Source organism: Nicotiana sylvestris, chromosome 7 (assembly GCF_000393655.2).
Source record: "Nicotiana sylvestris chromosome 7, ASM39365v2, whole genome shotgun sequence".
Lineage (NCBI taxonomy): Eukaryota > Viridiplantae > Streptophyta > Magnoliopsida > Solanales > Solanaceae > Nicotiana > Nicotiana sylvestris.
In genome coordinates, this window is record NC_091063.1 from 86,975,807 (window position 1) to 86,993,722 (window position 17,916).

The 17,916-nt window shown below is 36.6% G+C and overlaps 1 protein-coding gene across 1 annotated transcript; it reads right to left on the reverse strand.

Annotated features, from left to right (window-relative positions):
* Positions 1 to 3,870: 3,870 nt before the first annotated feature.
* LOC104247552 (kinesin-like protein KIN-14F) lies at positions 3,871 to 17,263 on the reverse strand. The gene is made up of 18 exons (XM_070150998.1): positions 16,913 to 17,263; positions 16,158 to 16,418; positions 11,773 to 11,936; positions 10,895 to 11,035; positions 10,161 to 10,520; positions 9,147 to 9,215; positions 8,811 to 9,035; positions 8,490 to 8,571; positions 8,311 to 8,406; positions 8,057 to 8,236; positions 7,573 to 7,679; positions 7,060 to 7,240; positions 6,785 to 6,947; positions 6,443 to 6,696; positions 5,952 to 6,115; positions 5,698 to 5,865; positions 4,693 to 5,399; positions 3,871 to 4,373 (listed from the first exon to the last, which is right to left on the reverse strand). The coding sequence occupies exons 2-18, from the start codon at positions 16,336 to 16,338 to the stop codon at positions 4,121 to 4,123; spliced, it is 3,495 nt and encodes a 1,164-aa protein (XP_070007099.1). The 5' UTR covers positions 16,339 to 16,418; positions 16,913 to 17,263; the 3' UTR covers positions 3,871 to 4,120.
* Positions 17,264 to 17,916: the final 653 nt, after the last annotated feature.

Genomic DNA, 17,916 nt, shown 5'->3' on the forward strand with positions numbered 1-17,916 from the left:
TTGCTGCATAATTCCGTTTCAACTTCAATTCAAGTTACATCAAGGTGATTCGAAATATGTACCTGGAATTCAATATTCAAAGGAAGAAGAATAAAAAGTCAGCAGGAGCAGTAGCAACAACACAACAACAGCAGTAATGCAACAGCCCAGGTAACAGATTAAAGACCAATAGAAAAATTCCAGCTATAACCAATGGAAACAGTAACAAATAACCCCAGCAAACTCAGGAGCAACCAATTGAAAACCCAGAAATACCAAAAGCAACTGAGTGAACCAATATAGCAAATTCAACTCCAAAACGAATTAGTGAACCAAACAGAAAACAGAGATTGGCTCACAACACTACCAACACAAGTCAAATGAATTCGAAAAATGCACTAGAGTTACTTAGGATCAGTGTTAATGTGTTTGGATCAGGAAAATGAAATCAATGAAGCAATGGGGTTTTCAACTCTCAAATTCTTTCTTTCTTAATTCTGACCTCTTAGATTTTAAAAATCAGTTCCCTCTTATTTTTGGAATCCTAATCTTCTCCCTTTTCAAAAATAGACTCCCTTCTTTTATATATCACCACAGGCCTCCCTTTCCAGCTCTTAGAGCACTTAGTCAAAAAAAAAAAAAACTGATTCTCTCCCATGTTATTCCTTCTTTTTGCCCACTATTGTATGTTTTGTTCTCCACTATTGTATGTCCCATTCTATTTTTAAATTCAAAGGTTATGGGCTCATATTTATTTAATCATTCCCCATCAAAACTCCCCATACCATTATCTTTTGCTCCCAACTTTTATTAAACAACTACATTAGATTAAAGGTATATTGGTACTTCCTGACAGTCCACCCAAGATAACCCTCTTTTTTTTCAAATTTTGAAATTCCCAAATTAACCCTGAAACCCCTGTGATTCACTGTCCTAACCCAAACCCCTTCAGTTCTGGATACAAACTTTCGATCAACAAACGATTCAAACCTACCCATTCACTAAACTGAATCCAACTAAACTAACCACAGCTATAACCAATTCAAATCAGCTAAATAATTCAAGATATTAAATCAGATGGTATTAGAATGAAGCCTAAGGGCTCAGGGCAGCACATATTGAACTAACTATATTGGGGAACCAATCATATTTAGCTCAGCAAACAGATGGACTGAGATCAAACTGAACAGCATATGCCCTAAACAGATTTGGAATGCAAAAGTAAAGAACGACCAGCAGGGTTTCAAGGGGATTGACTAATTCAGGCTGACAAACGAACCATAAATTTAGCTCAATGAACTGAAGACAAAACAGGCTCAATTCTAAACTCAAATATTACCCACGAGCCCATTTTAACACAACATTCAGAACACAAATGAGGCAGGAGGGGATATAGACATGAATGAACCAAATATCAGACTATTATCATGTTACTCTATTATTCAAACATATCAGACTAATTGACGACACATTACAGCATACAACAAATGACAATAAGCAGAAATGATAATAAAGTTGGAACCAATAAAAGGTCTGATGGGGCAGGATGGAATCAATCAAATGAAGCTAAATTATAACCACCTAAACACAATTAAACGTAACACAAAGAACAAGAAAGGAGGAAAGGGGTACCTTAAACAAAACAAAACTAGACGAACCCAGGTCGAACAACTTGACTCGAATCTTTTGAGGTCGAAGGGACCTTAATCGAGTGTTCTCAACTGAGAACATTTCGACTAAGGTCCATTGGACACCCAAATTCCTCCGCTTCGGACTAATTCCAGCTTTTGGTTTTTTAGGGTTCGAACGGTTCTAGCCAGATTTGAAAGGAACCAAGTGTGTCTCAGGTATGAGGGAGGTCAGGGGATGCCAGGGTGTGAGTTTAGGGCGGATTGGGGTAGGTCCGGGCTTTTGCTTGAATCTTCAAATAAAGATTCGAGAAACTCGAGAATGATTCGATGCAAACGGGTACTGGTGTTGGATTGGGGGTGGTTAGATGATCTAGGGGTGTTAACTTGGGGGTCATCGGATGAACTAAGGTCCTCAACTGATTTTTCGATCTGATATTCGAAGCGAATGGTGATGATTCGAGGACAATGTAGGGTAGATCTGGAAAGAGGAGGGTGTGGCGGTTCAGGGGTGTGAAGATGGGGGTGTTTGGACCACCGGAACCGCCGTGAGGCGATTTCCGGTGAGCGGAGCAACGGTGGTTGAAGGCGGAGGGTTTGTTTGGTCTCTGAGGTTCAGAGACGAAGGTGAAGGGGGGATTCGGTTTAGGGGGCGTGGGGGCAAGGTGTTAAGGTTATATACCGGGGGGGGGGGGGGTGTTTTAATCCTGGCCGTTGGATCAAACCCGACCAACGGCCTGGATCAAATCATTTAACAGACACGACGTCGTTTGGTTTAGTGTTGGGAATGGGTCAATCCGGGTACCAGTGGGTCGGGTATCTGGGAAAGCCTGGAGCCGTTAGATGAAGTGAGATGAACGACTCAGATCAAATACACCTAAACGACGTCGTTTGGAAGCCCAGGTCGTGGACTGGGTCAATGTAATAGATTGGGCCTGATTTTCAATTTAATTTTTGGCCCAAATCCGGTATTTTCTTCCCTTTTCATTCTTTTAATTTAAACAAAAATTCCTAATTAAATTAAAAACCAAAATTAAACTACACAAATATTAATTAACATTCAACAAAATTAACACACAAATTAAAACGTTTAGTTGAAATTAAATCACACAATGACGATAGATAGAATAAAAATGCATATTTTTGTGATTTTCCTCTTGAAAACTAAATTATGGTTTAATTAATTCCTAAATGCACAATTAAATCCTAAATATGCATGCGACCTGTATTTTTGTATTTTTTAATTAACTACAACAAGGTAAACATTTACGGACAAAACAATTACCAAAATGTCACATAAATTCTCAAAATAGTACCCAAAGGTAACTTTTTTTTTCCGATTTCTTTTGGAGTAATTTTCGTGAAGCAAAAATCACGTGCTCACAAATTTAATATGGAACTTCTTTTACTTTTTCCTTTATTTTGGGGTGTAACTTTTTCCAACTGTACTGTTTAGAATGTCAGTAGTCAGGGTGACCTGTGGACGAGATACTGTCATTATAATCTTTTAGGCATTACGTATATCACTGTACGTGTAATGAATATGAGCTGGATATAAATGATCAATGTTGTTGCTTGGAAGAGAGTTGATCAATGAACGGTCTCTATTAGGGTGTGTTTGGTTGGCTTAAATATTTTGAAAAATATTTTCCTCGTAAACTCATTTTCTTTCATCCTTACCAAGAAAAGGGAAAATATTTTCCAAAACTCCTTTTCAAGATCCCGTATTCTCTACCCCCACCCCCACCAGCACTCTTACCTTCCACCCCACCCCCTATGCCTCACCCCCAACCCCACGCCACCCCCCCCCAAACCCCGCCACAACCAACCCACCACACCCCACCCATCCACCCCCACTCTTACCCTCCACCCCACCCCCTACGCCTCACCCCCACCCTTTACCCTGGCCACCCTCGCCCTGGCCCCTAGACCCGACCTACAACCCTCCCTCATTACTTGCCTAATTTATATATTTTCTAAAAAAAATATTTTCTACTCATTAACCAAACACTATAAAATATTTTTTGAAAAAGTTTTTCATTCACCAAGCAAACATGGGAGAATAAGTAATAAAACCACTCATTTTCCAAGAAAATATTTTCCTAAATACCAAACACACCGCGAAGCTCACCAAGTTTCCTTCACAATATCATTTAACGAATTGGCAGTATAGCTCATTGATTCTGACTAGCAGGCGGATACTGAATGGATTGCTTTCGTGATTATTCACAACATTATGGAAATACTTCGGGCATGCCATTTTAATCCATGTTCGAATATACTCATAAAAATCCATTGATCTGTCATTCCTTATATTGAAACAAATACAATTTTCTGTACATATATAATATCACTTCAATTATGGTTTGAGGATACAGCAATACCGGTTGAAGTCCTCATTGACATCTTCAACTTTCTCGAATTAGTATGAAAGGCATGCTCCAAAATGCATGAAGTGGCTGTACAAGAACTAACAAATTAGTTGATACAAATGATGTGTGTATATGGAGTTCTCAGGGCAAAAGCATGAATTTTCCACGTGGTGTTGATCTGCTTCTTCTCAACTCCGGAGCCAATGAGTTGCTCACTTCCTTTGCATTCCGAGCAATTCTATTGGCATGCGAAGGTTTATCCTCAGGTTTCCTGAATTCAGGATCGAATGAATTGTTTACCTCTGCAGTCCGAAGCATGTTATTGCCACTTGAAGGTCTGTCTTCATATTTACCAGCAAGAAAAGCTTCAACTGTCTGTGATATTTCTCTTTCTCTGTATAAAATCAAATAGTTAATGCAAACGGGAAAGGTGTTAGATTCATCCAAATCTTTAAGCTCCATATTAGCAGAGGCTCCACATATAAACTTGATGCATTCAACCTTTAAGGTTCTTAATTAGCAATAAACACATTGTCCTTTTGAAATATGGGTTCAGAATTAGTAATAATGTTTTTTTCACACGTATATCAATATTTTGTATCAGAAATTCAGTTGAACCCATTGAATATAGTCTGCATCTGCTTTTGCATACTACACTTGCCAGTTCAGGAATAGTTAGATCGCATATTAATTCTCAAAGAAGTAGATCTTACCTTTGGTCCACATTCTGAGAGTTCCTTGAGAAGCTTCTTGGATGATTACCAACTCTTATGTTGCCACTTATATGCGATTCAACCAGCCCGTTCTCATTTTCAGACTCAGAAATATCGCTTCTCTGAGCCTCCTCGATCATTCCACCATTGCCTCCATTAGAAAGCAATGTCACTGAAACATCTGACTTAATATGTATTTTAGTTGATAACTGATGCTTAGATTTGATCTTGTTCTCGTTTTTACTTTTTCTAATTGCACCTTGGCGTACATTAAGCACTTGCTTAAACTGCTCCTCATCATGTTCTGGAATTCTCCTGTTGTTGATCCTCTGGAGGCTATATAGAACATCAGAGATATTTTCCTGCCTAGATTGCTCTTGTGAACCCTGATATCCTCTCATTTTATCCGAACAGACAATTGCCGGCATGTTGGTAACAGACTTGTTAATAGTGACAGGAACTCTAGCAGGAAAGGGCAGTTTCATTACTGGCGGATTTTCAAGTGTTTCAGGCTTCATTCGGTTTCTGACGTGAGCACCTCTATCTGTTGATATTGATCTTCTAACAGGGGGAGATGGTGATCTCCTCTTGGTCGAGGCTACTGATTTTTCCTCTGTGAGCAAGGGCATTTTTGGTACAAAATCCTTGTCCGTGAACTTAGAGGGAAACTGGGACCTCCTCTGTTTACCTGATGAACAGCTTCTTACCTGTTCGCCACAACAGAAGCAATGAAAAGTGTATCACTTTCTCAAAATGTTTAATTGCAAATACCCCCAAAAGGAAATAAAGTTGTTAGCTCCTATACTTCAGGAACTTTAAAACTAATCGAGTATGTACTAAAAATAAAAACCTATTTGTAGTCAAGATATTTAATTGTGAATGACATTTTGTCTTTTGAAGCTAAATTTTAGTCAAACCAGCCTATGTAAATATGAAACTTAATTGGATCTCTGATGGAACATAGCCATGTGAATATGATGTTACTTGGATTTCCAACTCATTTACCTCTCTAGTGTCATCTAGAGGACGCTGATTGGCTTCAGTCTTCAAGCTAGCATTACCATTGTGTCTCATCATGCGAAGAGGTGATGCTTGACCTCGAGCATTTGCACCACTTTTTAGGTGTTCAAGTTCAGCTTCTTTCTTCTCCAGTACTTGCTTAAGGTTTGAGATCTAAATCAACCAGAAAAGCACAAAGACATCAATTACATGTGCAAAAAAATTGTTATTTTTTCAACCAGTGATTTTAGCAATTAGACCTCTTCTTTCATGTCTCGAATTTCACCAGTTTCTTTGTTAGATCGAGCTGCACCAAGATCTATGGAGGCAACCCTCTCAGCAAATTTCAGGGTGCTAACCGTTTCTCCAAATGCTTCTGCCTCTGGATTTATGTGTACAAACATCAATGTCTTTGCCTGACCACCTGTAAGGGAGTGTGAGAGATAATACCCGATATAAGCCTCATAGAACATTAGAAACCAAAGATTGCTTTGATTTACTTTTCAGAACATGCAGGAAGTCATGTTGTAGAATCATGTAACCATTCTAACTTCTAAGGTACTAAGTTTGCGGTCTTTTTCAGCAGGATCATGCATGGGTATAACTGTCCTAGTTTAAAATAGTATTACTATCCATGGAATGATAATTATCCTAGTTCACTGTATAGTGTAAACTATTGGAGGTAAAAGAAGCTAAGCTGCATTAACGCATTAAATACACAGTTGAGAAATTGAAAATGTTCACTGTCTACCTAATGAATCTTGCAATACTTGGGTGAGCTTGCTATTCCTATAAGGAATATGTGAGCTCTTCTGTGCAAGAGCAGAGATGACGTCTCCTAATGCTGACAAGGATCTGTTTATATGTTGCGCCTCCTTCAGTCTCTCGCCAACAGCCTCAGATTTATCTACTCTCTCACTTCCAGCTAAATCCACAAGGTGAAGGCAGCCCTTTAATGTAGATCCAGATACCACCTCTTTTCCTCGAACATGAACTGTCAGAATACTGAAAAAGTAGGAAGAATTAAAGAAGAATACATCTATGAATCACTGCAATAGTTCAGAACAATCATCTGCTCTTATGTAACAAGTACCTGTGAGACCTGCTGCTCCGCTCATTTAAAGCAGTAGCACCGACAGCACGGTTCTTATGCCCAATTCTCATCAAGTCAAGAACATCTTGAGTGCATTTAACTGGAATCAAACTAGCATCAGGTACGTTGAGGCCATTCAGTTGCGAATTATTTCGTATATCCAATGTGTGGAATGTTAAGGTTAGACAACAAATAAAAGTCACTTTTCCTGAAACTAAATCCAAATTTAGGTGAGCATGTTACTATATAGTTCATCATATATCAATGTAAAGGATATCGCCTGTTAGCCCCGTCAATGACCAAGAGATCTCTCACTTGTTCATTATATATCTCAATCATTTGGACTCCCACTTCATACTCTATCATGTCCCTTCTTTCCTTTGTAGTGCTGAACAAATCACGCAAAGCACGATAATTTACACCCCATGTCTCCTCTGTTGTCAAGTCTGGCCCACTCTGGAAGCATGAAATATATGCAGTTGTAAGATATCAAATGCAACATACTGTAATTACTCTTCCTTCAGCTTCTGAAAGTGTGTTATATGCAAATCTGATAGACACCAGAGTGTTTAAGAGGTATACCATAGAGAAAGGAGAAACATAGCATAGGAATGGCAAGTGAACAAGATTTCAACCAAGCAAAGATAATTACATTGAGACTTAACTATCATTAACTGTAACGTCTCATCATGCTCGGACAATATTTAGTAAAACAAAACTAACTAATAGTATAGCACCATCTCTATCTCATAAAAATAATCATAGCACTTAAATCACTTAAAAATTACCATGGTGTATGTCTTTCCTGAGCCAGTCTGTCCGTAGGCGAATATACAAACATTAAAACCATCAAGAACGGATCTAACCAATGGCTGAGTGTCCACGTATATTTGTTCTGCAAATATAAAAAGATAGATATTGATTGATAGCACATTTCACAAACACATAAATTATGATAAGAGAAAATCAGGCAGCTTCAACTCATTTTTCAAGCAAATCAAGTAACGGATAGATATCCTATATAATATACACAAGTAGTCATAGTAAAGAGAAAAATAAAAGGGAAATGTGCCTACTTATAATTTAAAAAAAAAAAAAAAAAAGGGAGCATGTGCTATAATAGAAAGACATTTTCTGCCTTTTCCTGATCATTTGTTGATATTTTATCAGTTGCTTGGTTCTTGTACCCATGCTAAGATGCCAGAGTTAAGCTTGATACTTGAGCATATATGTGGTTATGAAAAAAAAATGAGCTGGAGAAATAAGACATACGTTGAGTTACTTTAGTTCCAAAGACCTTGTTGAAAGTGAAAATCTTCCTAGCATCTTTACCCTGCTTACGAGGATTAACAATCATGATGTCTCCGTTTTCTCCGATATAATCTACTGTGGACTGCACATCAGATTGTCCAGATAGGAAGGGCCTAACTCTACAATAAACTCTTATGGTCCCTGGAGAAGTAAGGTAAACTTATTTCCATGTTATAAATATACTTTATGAAGATGAGAGAACTCAAGAAACTTACCTTTTAGATCTTGGACCTGATTGTAAAGGAGGCGATTTTCTTCTAAAACCTTGTGATAAGAGGAGGAAGCCACCTCGAGGCCCTTAATATGGTGCACTGAGGAAAATTTCTTTCAGATTCAAATACGGTGAAAAGTTCCATTCATTTTCAACACAAAAGGACATTAAGGTAGTACTAACCAAGCCTTCTAAATTCTTCTTCCCACCCTGACTTATACTTTTGGACATCTAGTTTGGTCTCTCTCCAAAATATTTTGAGCTCCTGAAACATAAAATAACGAGACATAAGAATCAGTTGATTCCTCATTAATCTTCATTTTTTTCCCCACATTATTTGCTACCAACAACTGCTTAGCCATAATTCAGTCAATAATTGAGGGCATTATTAAACTAAACAAACTAGAAAAACATCTGTCAATTCAAAGGGGAAATCCCACTCCCTTGTTGCTGGGAAGGGGGAAGAGTGTGTCACTGTAAGTTGATGTAGTCAAATCATCGTACCTCTAACTCCTTTTGTTGAACATCAGCTATTTCTTCATTGCCAGCATGGAAACCATTGTCATGCCAGCTGTTTTCCCGTTTCCCACCACAAATGCAGTATCTGGAAACATCAGTGGAGACCAAGCTAGTTCTGTGCCGCAGATAATTTGATATGGTTTCTAGAACTTCTGATCTTGATAAAGGACTGCACTCATCTGGCAGTATTTTCTTCAAAAAAAGCCTGAGCTGCAGGTGTTAAAAAAACTGTCAATCAACCACATTCAGTGATAATGGTGATATTGGCATTAAAATTGGTATTATACAAGAAAAATCCTATATTCAAATTGTCGTTGTTACCTGATTGCTTTGAGAAACCAGCAATCCAGAGAAGTTCTTGACTACTTTCCTCAGGACAGCATCAATTACCTGCAAATTTCATCCTTAGTCCACAGAAGGAATGGTGCTTGAAATTCGTTTTACATGAGATGCAGCGTGAAAACTAGTAGACACCTACAGTTGTGAGTGGGCAGCTTGGTGCACAAGGCATCCCGCGTCCACGCAGGATCTAGGGAAGGGAAACACCCAAAGGCGTGTGATGTAGACAGCCCTACCCTAGTGCAAGCATTAGTGGCTGCTTCCACGGCTCGAACCCGTGACCTATAGGTCACACAGAGACAACTTTACCATTGCTCCAAGGCTCCCCTTCATAGTTGTGAGTGAAGAAGTAGTAATTTTTGTATCACTGTCAAACTTTTAAGTAGGAAGACGGAAAAGGTGAATTGCCAGCAAGTTAAGCCACTATGGCGGAATGTTTATGATATGTTATTTGAGGAAGATATGGTGATCAAGGTAGGAGATAGCCAACAATGTCCTGATGTTGACAAAGACTCAGAGAGCAACATACACCTGGACCTTCAATTATTTTAAACTTTTCAACGCTAACTTCTTCCTCTAAATTCTGGAAATGGTATTTCACTAATCCCTCAATTTCTTTTCAGTAGACACCCTTGATAGACTATAAGATGACCTTTGATCATTATGTTCCGCTTGCTTTATGTATTCATTCATTATGAAGCATAAATGAAATGCATGTACCAACTACTTGATCGCTGATAGAGTTTACAAAAGTTGTTCTAACAAGCTGCGACTTCTAAAAAAATTAGAGAGACGTCAGACTCAGAGACATTTAGGATAGTATAGAACGAATATTAGTAGAAAGGTCTTCCGAGATCCTTAAGTCTAACAAGGTCAGCATGTAAACTCTAATCTAGGAAAGAAAAATTCAAAGACCTGTTGGATTAAAATAAATACTCAGGTTACAATGTAATAAGAAATCCTGTTTTTAGATAAACTACACATAGTCTTACCTACCATTGAATTCAAATGAAAGTCCTCAACTCCATTCCGCTCCATAAGATAAGCCTGTAGAAGCCCGAGACCAAAGCGATCAAAGAGGAAGGTCAGTATATTTGCAGCATTTGATTCTTCAAACGAGACTTCGCCAGATAAGTGGAGAAATTCCAACAGCTGGTCAAATTGTGATGACTCGGAGTCATCCACTGAATCATCCGCACTGTCACTACCACCAAACGAGGATGGTGATCCTTTGGGACATGACGTGATCCTTACAGTTCCACCATATTTCCAAACTCCAATTCCTCCAGCTTCCTTCCATTCATAATATCCTTTCAGGCACAAAATACAGTCTACAACTTTGTTTGATGAACCACCCTACAAGTTCAAAAATTTTGCTCAATACTGTTGTATTTTGGAAAACAATGTGAAGCACTCTTGTGCACAATCCGGACCAATGAGAACAAACTGATCCAGTGGACTTAAGAGGATTATCAATAGGCCAAACAAGAGCTCAGCTCCATAAGAACTTTATCACTTAACAGCACCCTTTAACATTACACTATGCATATTGCAGATGAAGAATTACAAGAAGTCATTGCCACCCCGAAACACACAAAATGTACACTACTATGACTTTGGCCCCAAAAATTTAATTCTACGCCCCGCCCACCAAATGTCAAGGAGAAAGAACAAAAATCTGTGAAGATACTAATGAAAACACTGGTGAAATAAAGCTGAAGAAATCTAACCTTTTCAAGATCAGATGCTTCAAATGTTAAAAGCTGCATTTTGCCAACTGCTACGAGGAAATTCCTCATGTTCTCAAAGTACTGAATAGCAGACTGGGCTGCACCCTCTGATGACATATCAACCACCGAATTCATCACCACCTATATCTCAAGTACCAACACATAGTTACTTGGGCGTTCAAGAATTCCTTCTTTCAAGGACATTGTCCATTTAAGTACAAGATATGTTACATGGATCCCTTTTAGTAGTTATTATCTATGTATCAAATACTTACACACACTTGGCTACATATGACATAAGTGTACAACCTCCTGTTGTATATAAGAATTAACTTACTGTAAAATTATCAGTATATTTTAACTTGTAACATATAACTGCTCATTTTTTAAGCTACTATCCCACCTTTTATGCACAAGTTCATATTTTTCGCACTGATAAAGGATTTTTGCACTGTTAGACAGAGGTGGAGCTGGAGTATAGCTTACAGGTTCGGCTGAACCACTAACTTCGGTCAAAACCATGTATGTTAAATATATACAAATTAGAACTCAACAACTTAAATGGACTAGAATCTCTAATCCATAAGCTTCAAATCGATTTCTCCGCCCCTACTATTAGGTAAAGCTGAGTTACAAGAACATTTATTTCTCTATATGAAACAAGGCATGGTCACTTGGAAAATAGAGTAAAAACGAAATAACCTTCAATAATAGGTTAAGTTGCATTGATATTGTAAAAGAATTTTTCACTATCTTTAAATAGCTTAGACTCCTTTACGGACAATTACCTGATGTTAATGTGTTGGGTGAGCTCAACTTCAATATATAAAACTTAAACTGTATGAGTAAATACAGAATGAGGGGTAAAGAGAGGGTACCTTGTGAACAGCACCAGGATTGACTTTGTTGAGGACGTTGCAGAGAATGAGGCCATTGCGAAGACCACAACGGAATTCTTCTTCGGAGGGTTCTTTTGGTAGCACCTCCGATGCACCGGAGTCCATCTGCCGCAGCCATTCCGCCGCCTGGTACCTCCTTGCAGCTGCAAGTTAATTCCAACTCTTCTGTCAAATTTTCCCCCATGCAATTTCATTACTCTTTTTCTCGACTTAACCAAATATTGTGTAAACACAAATGACAAATCAAATCTCCCTACGTATTGTTTTCTGTTTGTCCCACTTTAATAATTTATTAAGTATTTTTTACGGTGTGTTCCCTATTGAGCTCCGTGTGTTCCCTATTGAGCTCGATATGTTCCCTCATAAAAGTATACTCCTATTAGGGGCCGTTTGGTTGGAATAGGGCAATTGCCGGTATAAGTTATGTCGGGATAAATTATGCTAGGATTGTTGTTTATTCTCCGTTTTGTATGTCGTATTAAGAATGACAATTGTATAATTTTTAAGAAGAAGGTATAAGTTATACCAGTGCTAATTATCCCATCCTCTATAAGGTATAAGTTATACCGGTATTAAAATTAACATCGGGATAACTTATACCTGGTTTACTAACCAAACAAAGTATAAGGTGATATTAAATTTTTATACCACCCTTATACCTTCTTATACCTCATACCAAACGACGCCTTGGAGTATTATTAACATTATTCTTTAGTTTAACCTCCATTCCATTTTAGGAGAATTAACATATTCATAATTCATTTATCCTTTATGCGACTCCAAGTCTCCAAGCTCCAATTTAAATGAGTGTTTTTTTTTTTAAAAAAATGTATTATTACTCTTATTATTATTTCACTAATGAGAATTCTGTCAAATAAAAGATGTGGTAAACTCTAACACTATACTTTGTGTATTGGTCAAAATTTGATCGTTGTGGTCGACTCAATTGGGATCCCGTCCAAGCGGCGGGACAGTGAAAGACGCCATGATTTGTTTCAAACCACGTACTCATAGTGCCCGCTAAGTCGAAGAACAATACTCAGGGGACGACGAAAACGAACGTGGTATGAAGGTGCCTTGACTAAAGAACGTAGCAAGAACTCCATGACTATATATAGGGAAGGAGCCTTCCTAGAAAAGGAGGGGCCTTTTTCTCTTTTTTCCTCTCCTCTGTAATCTTCTTAGCAAAAAAGAAGAAAAAACAATTATCTTCATTGATTGGTGAGAGAAGAAATGAAAAATATCAATAAGATTGATCGCCCCCATTTTATTTTGTGCATCATTTTCTGATTTGTCTATAGATCTGGAATGTATTATGTTTGACTAAGATTTACCTCCTCATCTCCACTAATTAATTTAATAAAAAATGTTTCAATATTTTTTGATCAAACACTTTGTACCTATAGTTGTGTTTCACCAACCTAACCACATTTCCTATCCTGAGGCGAATGTTTCCTTTCTTAATGAAAAACATCACACAACTAATTTGAAGTGAATATCGGAGGACCCTTTTCCCCGATTAAGATGATAAGACAGTAAAAAGAATTTTTTTGTACTCTATATAGATCGATTTACTTACCCTTTTTTTTTCTTCTCAATTTACCCTGCCATATTTACTGATTCAATAACTTTTACACAAGTCGACTGGGTAAAAGTTTTCTATACAGTCTCCTGTCAATATTTAAAGCAAACTTGGCCACGTTGTCAGCTACGCCTTTTTTCCTATTTGTTGTATAAATGTTTTCCACTTGCATATTATCAACTATCAGATTTGAGTACGTATGCAGTTATGTCCGGAGTAGGGGTGTACAAACCGAACTAAAAAATCGTACCAAACCAAAAAGTCAAACCAAACCGATTAAATAACCTGAGTTGGTTTTGTTTGATTTGGTTTAGTATTGAGTAAAAAAACTCGAACCAACCCGACATATAAATATATAATTTTTATATTTTTTTTTAAAGATTTTATGTAGAATTTTCTTTAAAAATGTCTAGAAATATTTGGGATTCTCTTGCGGGATATAGATTTTAATGGAGTATGAAGTGCTCCATATTTATTGACTTTAAATAATGAGTTGTATGATCACTTTCTTAGCAGATGTTACTGAAATGTGTCTATCTCTTTGTTCTTCTATATTCATATATGTTAAAATCTTTTAAATTCTTATATTTTTTTCGAATGTGAAGTAGTTATTAATATTTAGGTATTATATTAATTTTTATATTTAAGTACTAAATTCGGTTAACTGAAAGTGCATGATAGTCCTATAAATGACTATGGCTTATTTACCATATTTTCTTTGTCCTAACATTCAACCCACACAGCACTTTAATATTACGATGAATTTCCAGGTGATTACGACCTTCGCTATCTAATCTCCAAACTTAAATACTTATCAAAAGTTGTTGGGACTTGGGACTTACAAGAGGAAATTGACTAACAAGCAAAACCGTTAATATGGGCTTTGGCCCGCTGAGCCGGCCCAACCCAGCCCATAATTTAATAGGATTTGGTTAAGATTTTGGAATTCATTTAAAATTGAGGTTTTTAAGTCCGGCCCAAGTAAGACCGTGGCCCATAAAGCTAGACGGAGGCTAGGATAGGCTGACCCGCGGGTTTAATAAACATACCTAATTAAAAATATAAAAGATATAAAAATAATATAGGGAACTAAAAATAAAAAGAGTATTATTCCAATCTCAAACTGGTAATATTTCTTATGTGAATTTAAATATTTTTTGTTATTAAATTTTTTAATTATTTCTTAATGTTTAACTGTTTAATATTACATATAATTATAGATTTAGATGAAAATGAAGATGTTAAGGCATCGTTGTTTCATAGATTTAGATGAACATGATTTGTTGGTGTTGGATATGTCATGAGCACTTTGAAAATATTTTTGAGTAGTTTGTTTTGAGTATTGACTTTTAATGAATGAAATATTGTCCTTTTTGTGTTTTATAGTAATCTATTAGAACAATGTCAAAAGTTATTATTAAGTTTTGCAGAAGCTTTCTATCCAACAAGTATGTTTTTAGACTCGTAATATATATATATATATAATAGTACGGGCTAGCCAGTTTTCGGACTGGTCATTCAAAAATGGCCAACATTTGCAAAGTCATTAAAAAATAGTCACTATTTTGCTAAACGTGGAAAGTTCCAGCATAATATACCAGAGATCGGTACACCTATATATGAACTTCTAGCATATTATGCTGGAACTCCAACACACGAAAAGTTCCAGCATAATATACTAGAGATTGAAGCACGTGTATGAACTTTCAGCATATTATGCTGAACTGGTATATTTTACTGGAACTCCAGTATAAGTATACTTATGCTGGAATTCCAGTATATTATGCTGGTGTATTTTCGGATTTTGAACAGTATTTCATTCAGATTTATCTTTACACGAAAAGTAACTAAATTTTGATTACTTTTGAAACTGTCGCTATTTTTGAATGATTACTTATAAATCTGGCTATTTTTGAATTTCTTCCTTACTAATAAGGTACGAATATCAAGGCACAAGAAGTAAATGCCAAAACATGTTGAATAAATTGCTATCTGGGTTAGAAAAAATCCGAAGTCCTGGATTAATCAATTGGAATAGAAAAAGTTCTAAACAATCTCAACACTAAGTATATATGAGTGCATTGTGCCCCACATGTACATAAAAGTAGAGCATATGTATGTTATATATTTGGATCCAATCTTAGACCAAGTCGTGTTGCGTAAGGTTGGTAGTGCACTTTGGTGTAATGATTAATGATTAAGAACTTCTTTAAAGCGTCATTAAAGGAAAATATAATTCCCCCAATTAGTTATCACAAATTTTAACTTTCTTTAGGCAAAAATACAGTAGTGGGGGTGGCCCAATTTTTTCCAGTGATAGTCTTAAGACCAGTGAGCCAATACCCAAGTTTCCAACTACTCCACAACATCATGATGTGCCGGACAATCTTTATTTTTTTATTTCCTCTTTTTCATCTTAAATTTAAATTCTTGGTGCAACAACACCACTACCACTATATTAGGATTTTTCACTAAATAGAATAATCTAACTCTTGTTTGTTCATATTATTTATAGTCAACATTTTCTAAAAGAAAGGTAAATAGCCGTTACATTTACGTGTGTAGCTTAACTATCAATAAAGTAGGACGAAAATCATGGTAAAATCGTTAGGGGATTTCCTGTCTTTGTTTTTAATCCTTGAAGTGGAAAATTACTGGGTACGCATACTCTAATGGGAGATAACACATGTATATAAGGTACCGATGAATATTTGAGATAAATGTCTAGACGCTACCGTTATAAGAATAAAATAAGACGAGTAAAGACTTATGACGTACATACCTGCTTCTTCAGCTTTTCTTTGAGCCAAGTCGCGGTCGTTGAACATCTCCTCTGTGTAAGAAGCTTCATTACTAGAATTGTATGCCAAACTCTTCAATCCTCTCAAGTTCTTGACAGGAGTGGTACTACTACTACTATTGAACAATGAGTTGCTCTGATTGTGAATATTCTCTTGCGGCATCTTTAATTTGAGTTCCTCAATCACCTATATATATCTCTGTCTCTGTCTCTGTCTCTGCCAAAGCCAAGTACTTTTCCGCTCTACAACATTAATCAAATCATGAAATTAGTTACTTCTTAACAAATCTAAAACGGCATTAAAAGTAGTTCATGCATGTTAGCAAGCACACAAGAATGAATCATAAATCACATTGATTAAGATGATTACGAATGAAATTAAAGAATTCACTAAAATAACACATATGACAGCCTTGGAAGCACATTATTACTTTACTAAATAAGAAACTGAGAATTAATGCAATCCAAAAAAGTGAAGTAGCAGGCACATGAACATAGTTGTCGTACTCGTACAACAATAACAACAATTGCATCTCAATCTCCAATATTCTCGCTTAAGGCTTAAGCTCATCTCATGGCAGTATAATATGAAATAAAAATAAAATGTACTTAAAGTTTTCCTTTTTCTACTGATATATAAATCACCATGGAATTAAAAGATTACTAAAAACTATAGGACCTAAAATAAGCGTACTAACATAGTAACAAATAGGAGTACATTTTAACAGAATACTTACTGGGGTTGTAGATTCTGTATACGTGCCGGCGTCGGTGCCGGAGAAAGTAATTAAGAAAGAAAATTGCAACGGAGTCTGGAAAGTGAAAGAATTATGAAGAAGATCAAAAGCCTTTAAACTGTTGTGGATTTGGATCTGAACCGCTAGCTGCAAATGAATGAGTGATGTTGAAATATGAACGAGCTTCTCGTGCTTGGTAATTAAGGATTCAAACTTATATGAAGAGTTTTATTTAATGCAACGGACAGAGAGAAAAACAGAGAGAAAGAGATGTTTAAGTTTTTAGGAAATCAAAACGTTCTCTTATTGGAGTCCTTGGACCCAACCCTTTTTAGAAAGAGTCTCGTTTTAACGGGGAAAATGACGGGCGTTGTACGGAGTGGAACTGACAGGGGGTTTCAGGGTTTAAAGGCATTTAACGGGGATGGGTAACGCTTCCACGTGGCGAGCTATGGAGCAATTCAGGTAGTGACAGGTGGATTCCACGCTGGGACCCATCGAACGTTGGACTGGGCGGCAAGATCTAGCCAAATTGATGGCATTTTTACTTTCCCTTTTAAGCCCTTGGACTCCCTATTTCTGAATTTCTGACCTCAGAAAATTACAAAAACTAAAAGAGTGTTAGTAGTAGTAGAGAATGGTATAGTTTAGTCAATGCATCTAGTTTCTATTAATCAATTTCAGTATCGACTTCTTAATTCCTTAAGATAAAATTTACATACGACAATATAATATTAGTTTACAATAAATTGTAGTTAAAGAAAACATTGTGCTCTCTAAATAATAATAGTGATATTATCTTTGGGAGGAGAGTGAATTAGACAGTCTACCAAAGAAATGAAGATATGGGTAAATAAGACATGAACAGATCAATTTTTTTTGGTCCATTAATACAGATATTCTTTTTTAATTATATGACCGTATTTATAGAAAATTAATAAATAAAACACAAGAGATAGAGTCAAACTTCTCTATTACAGCTTCATTTGTTTCGAAATTTTTTG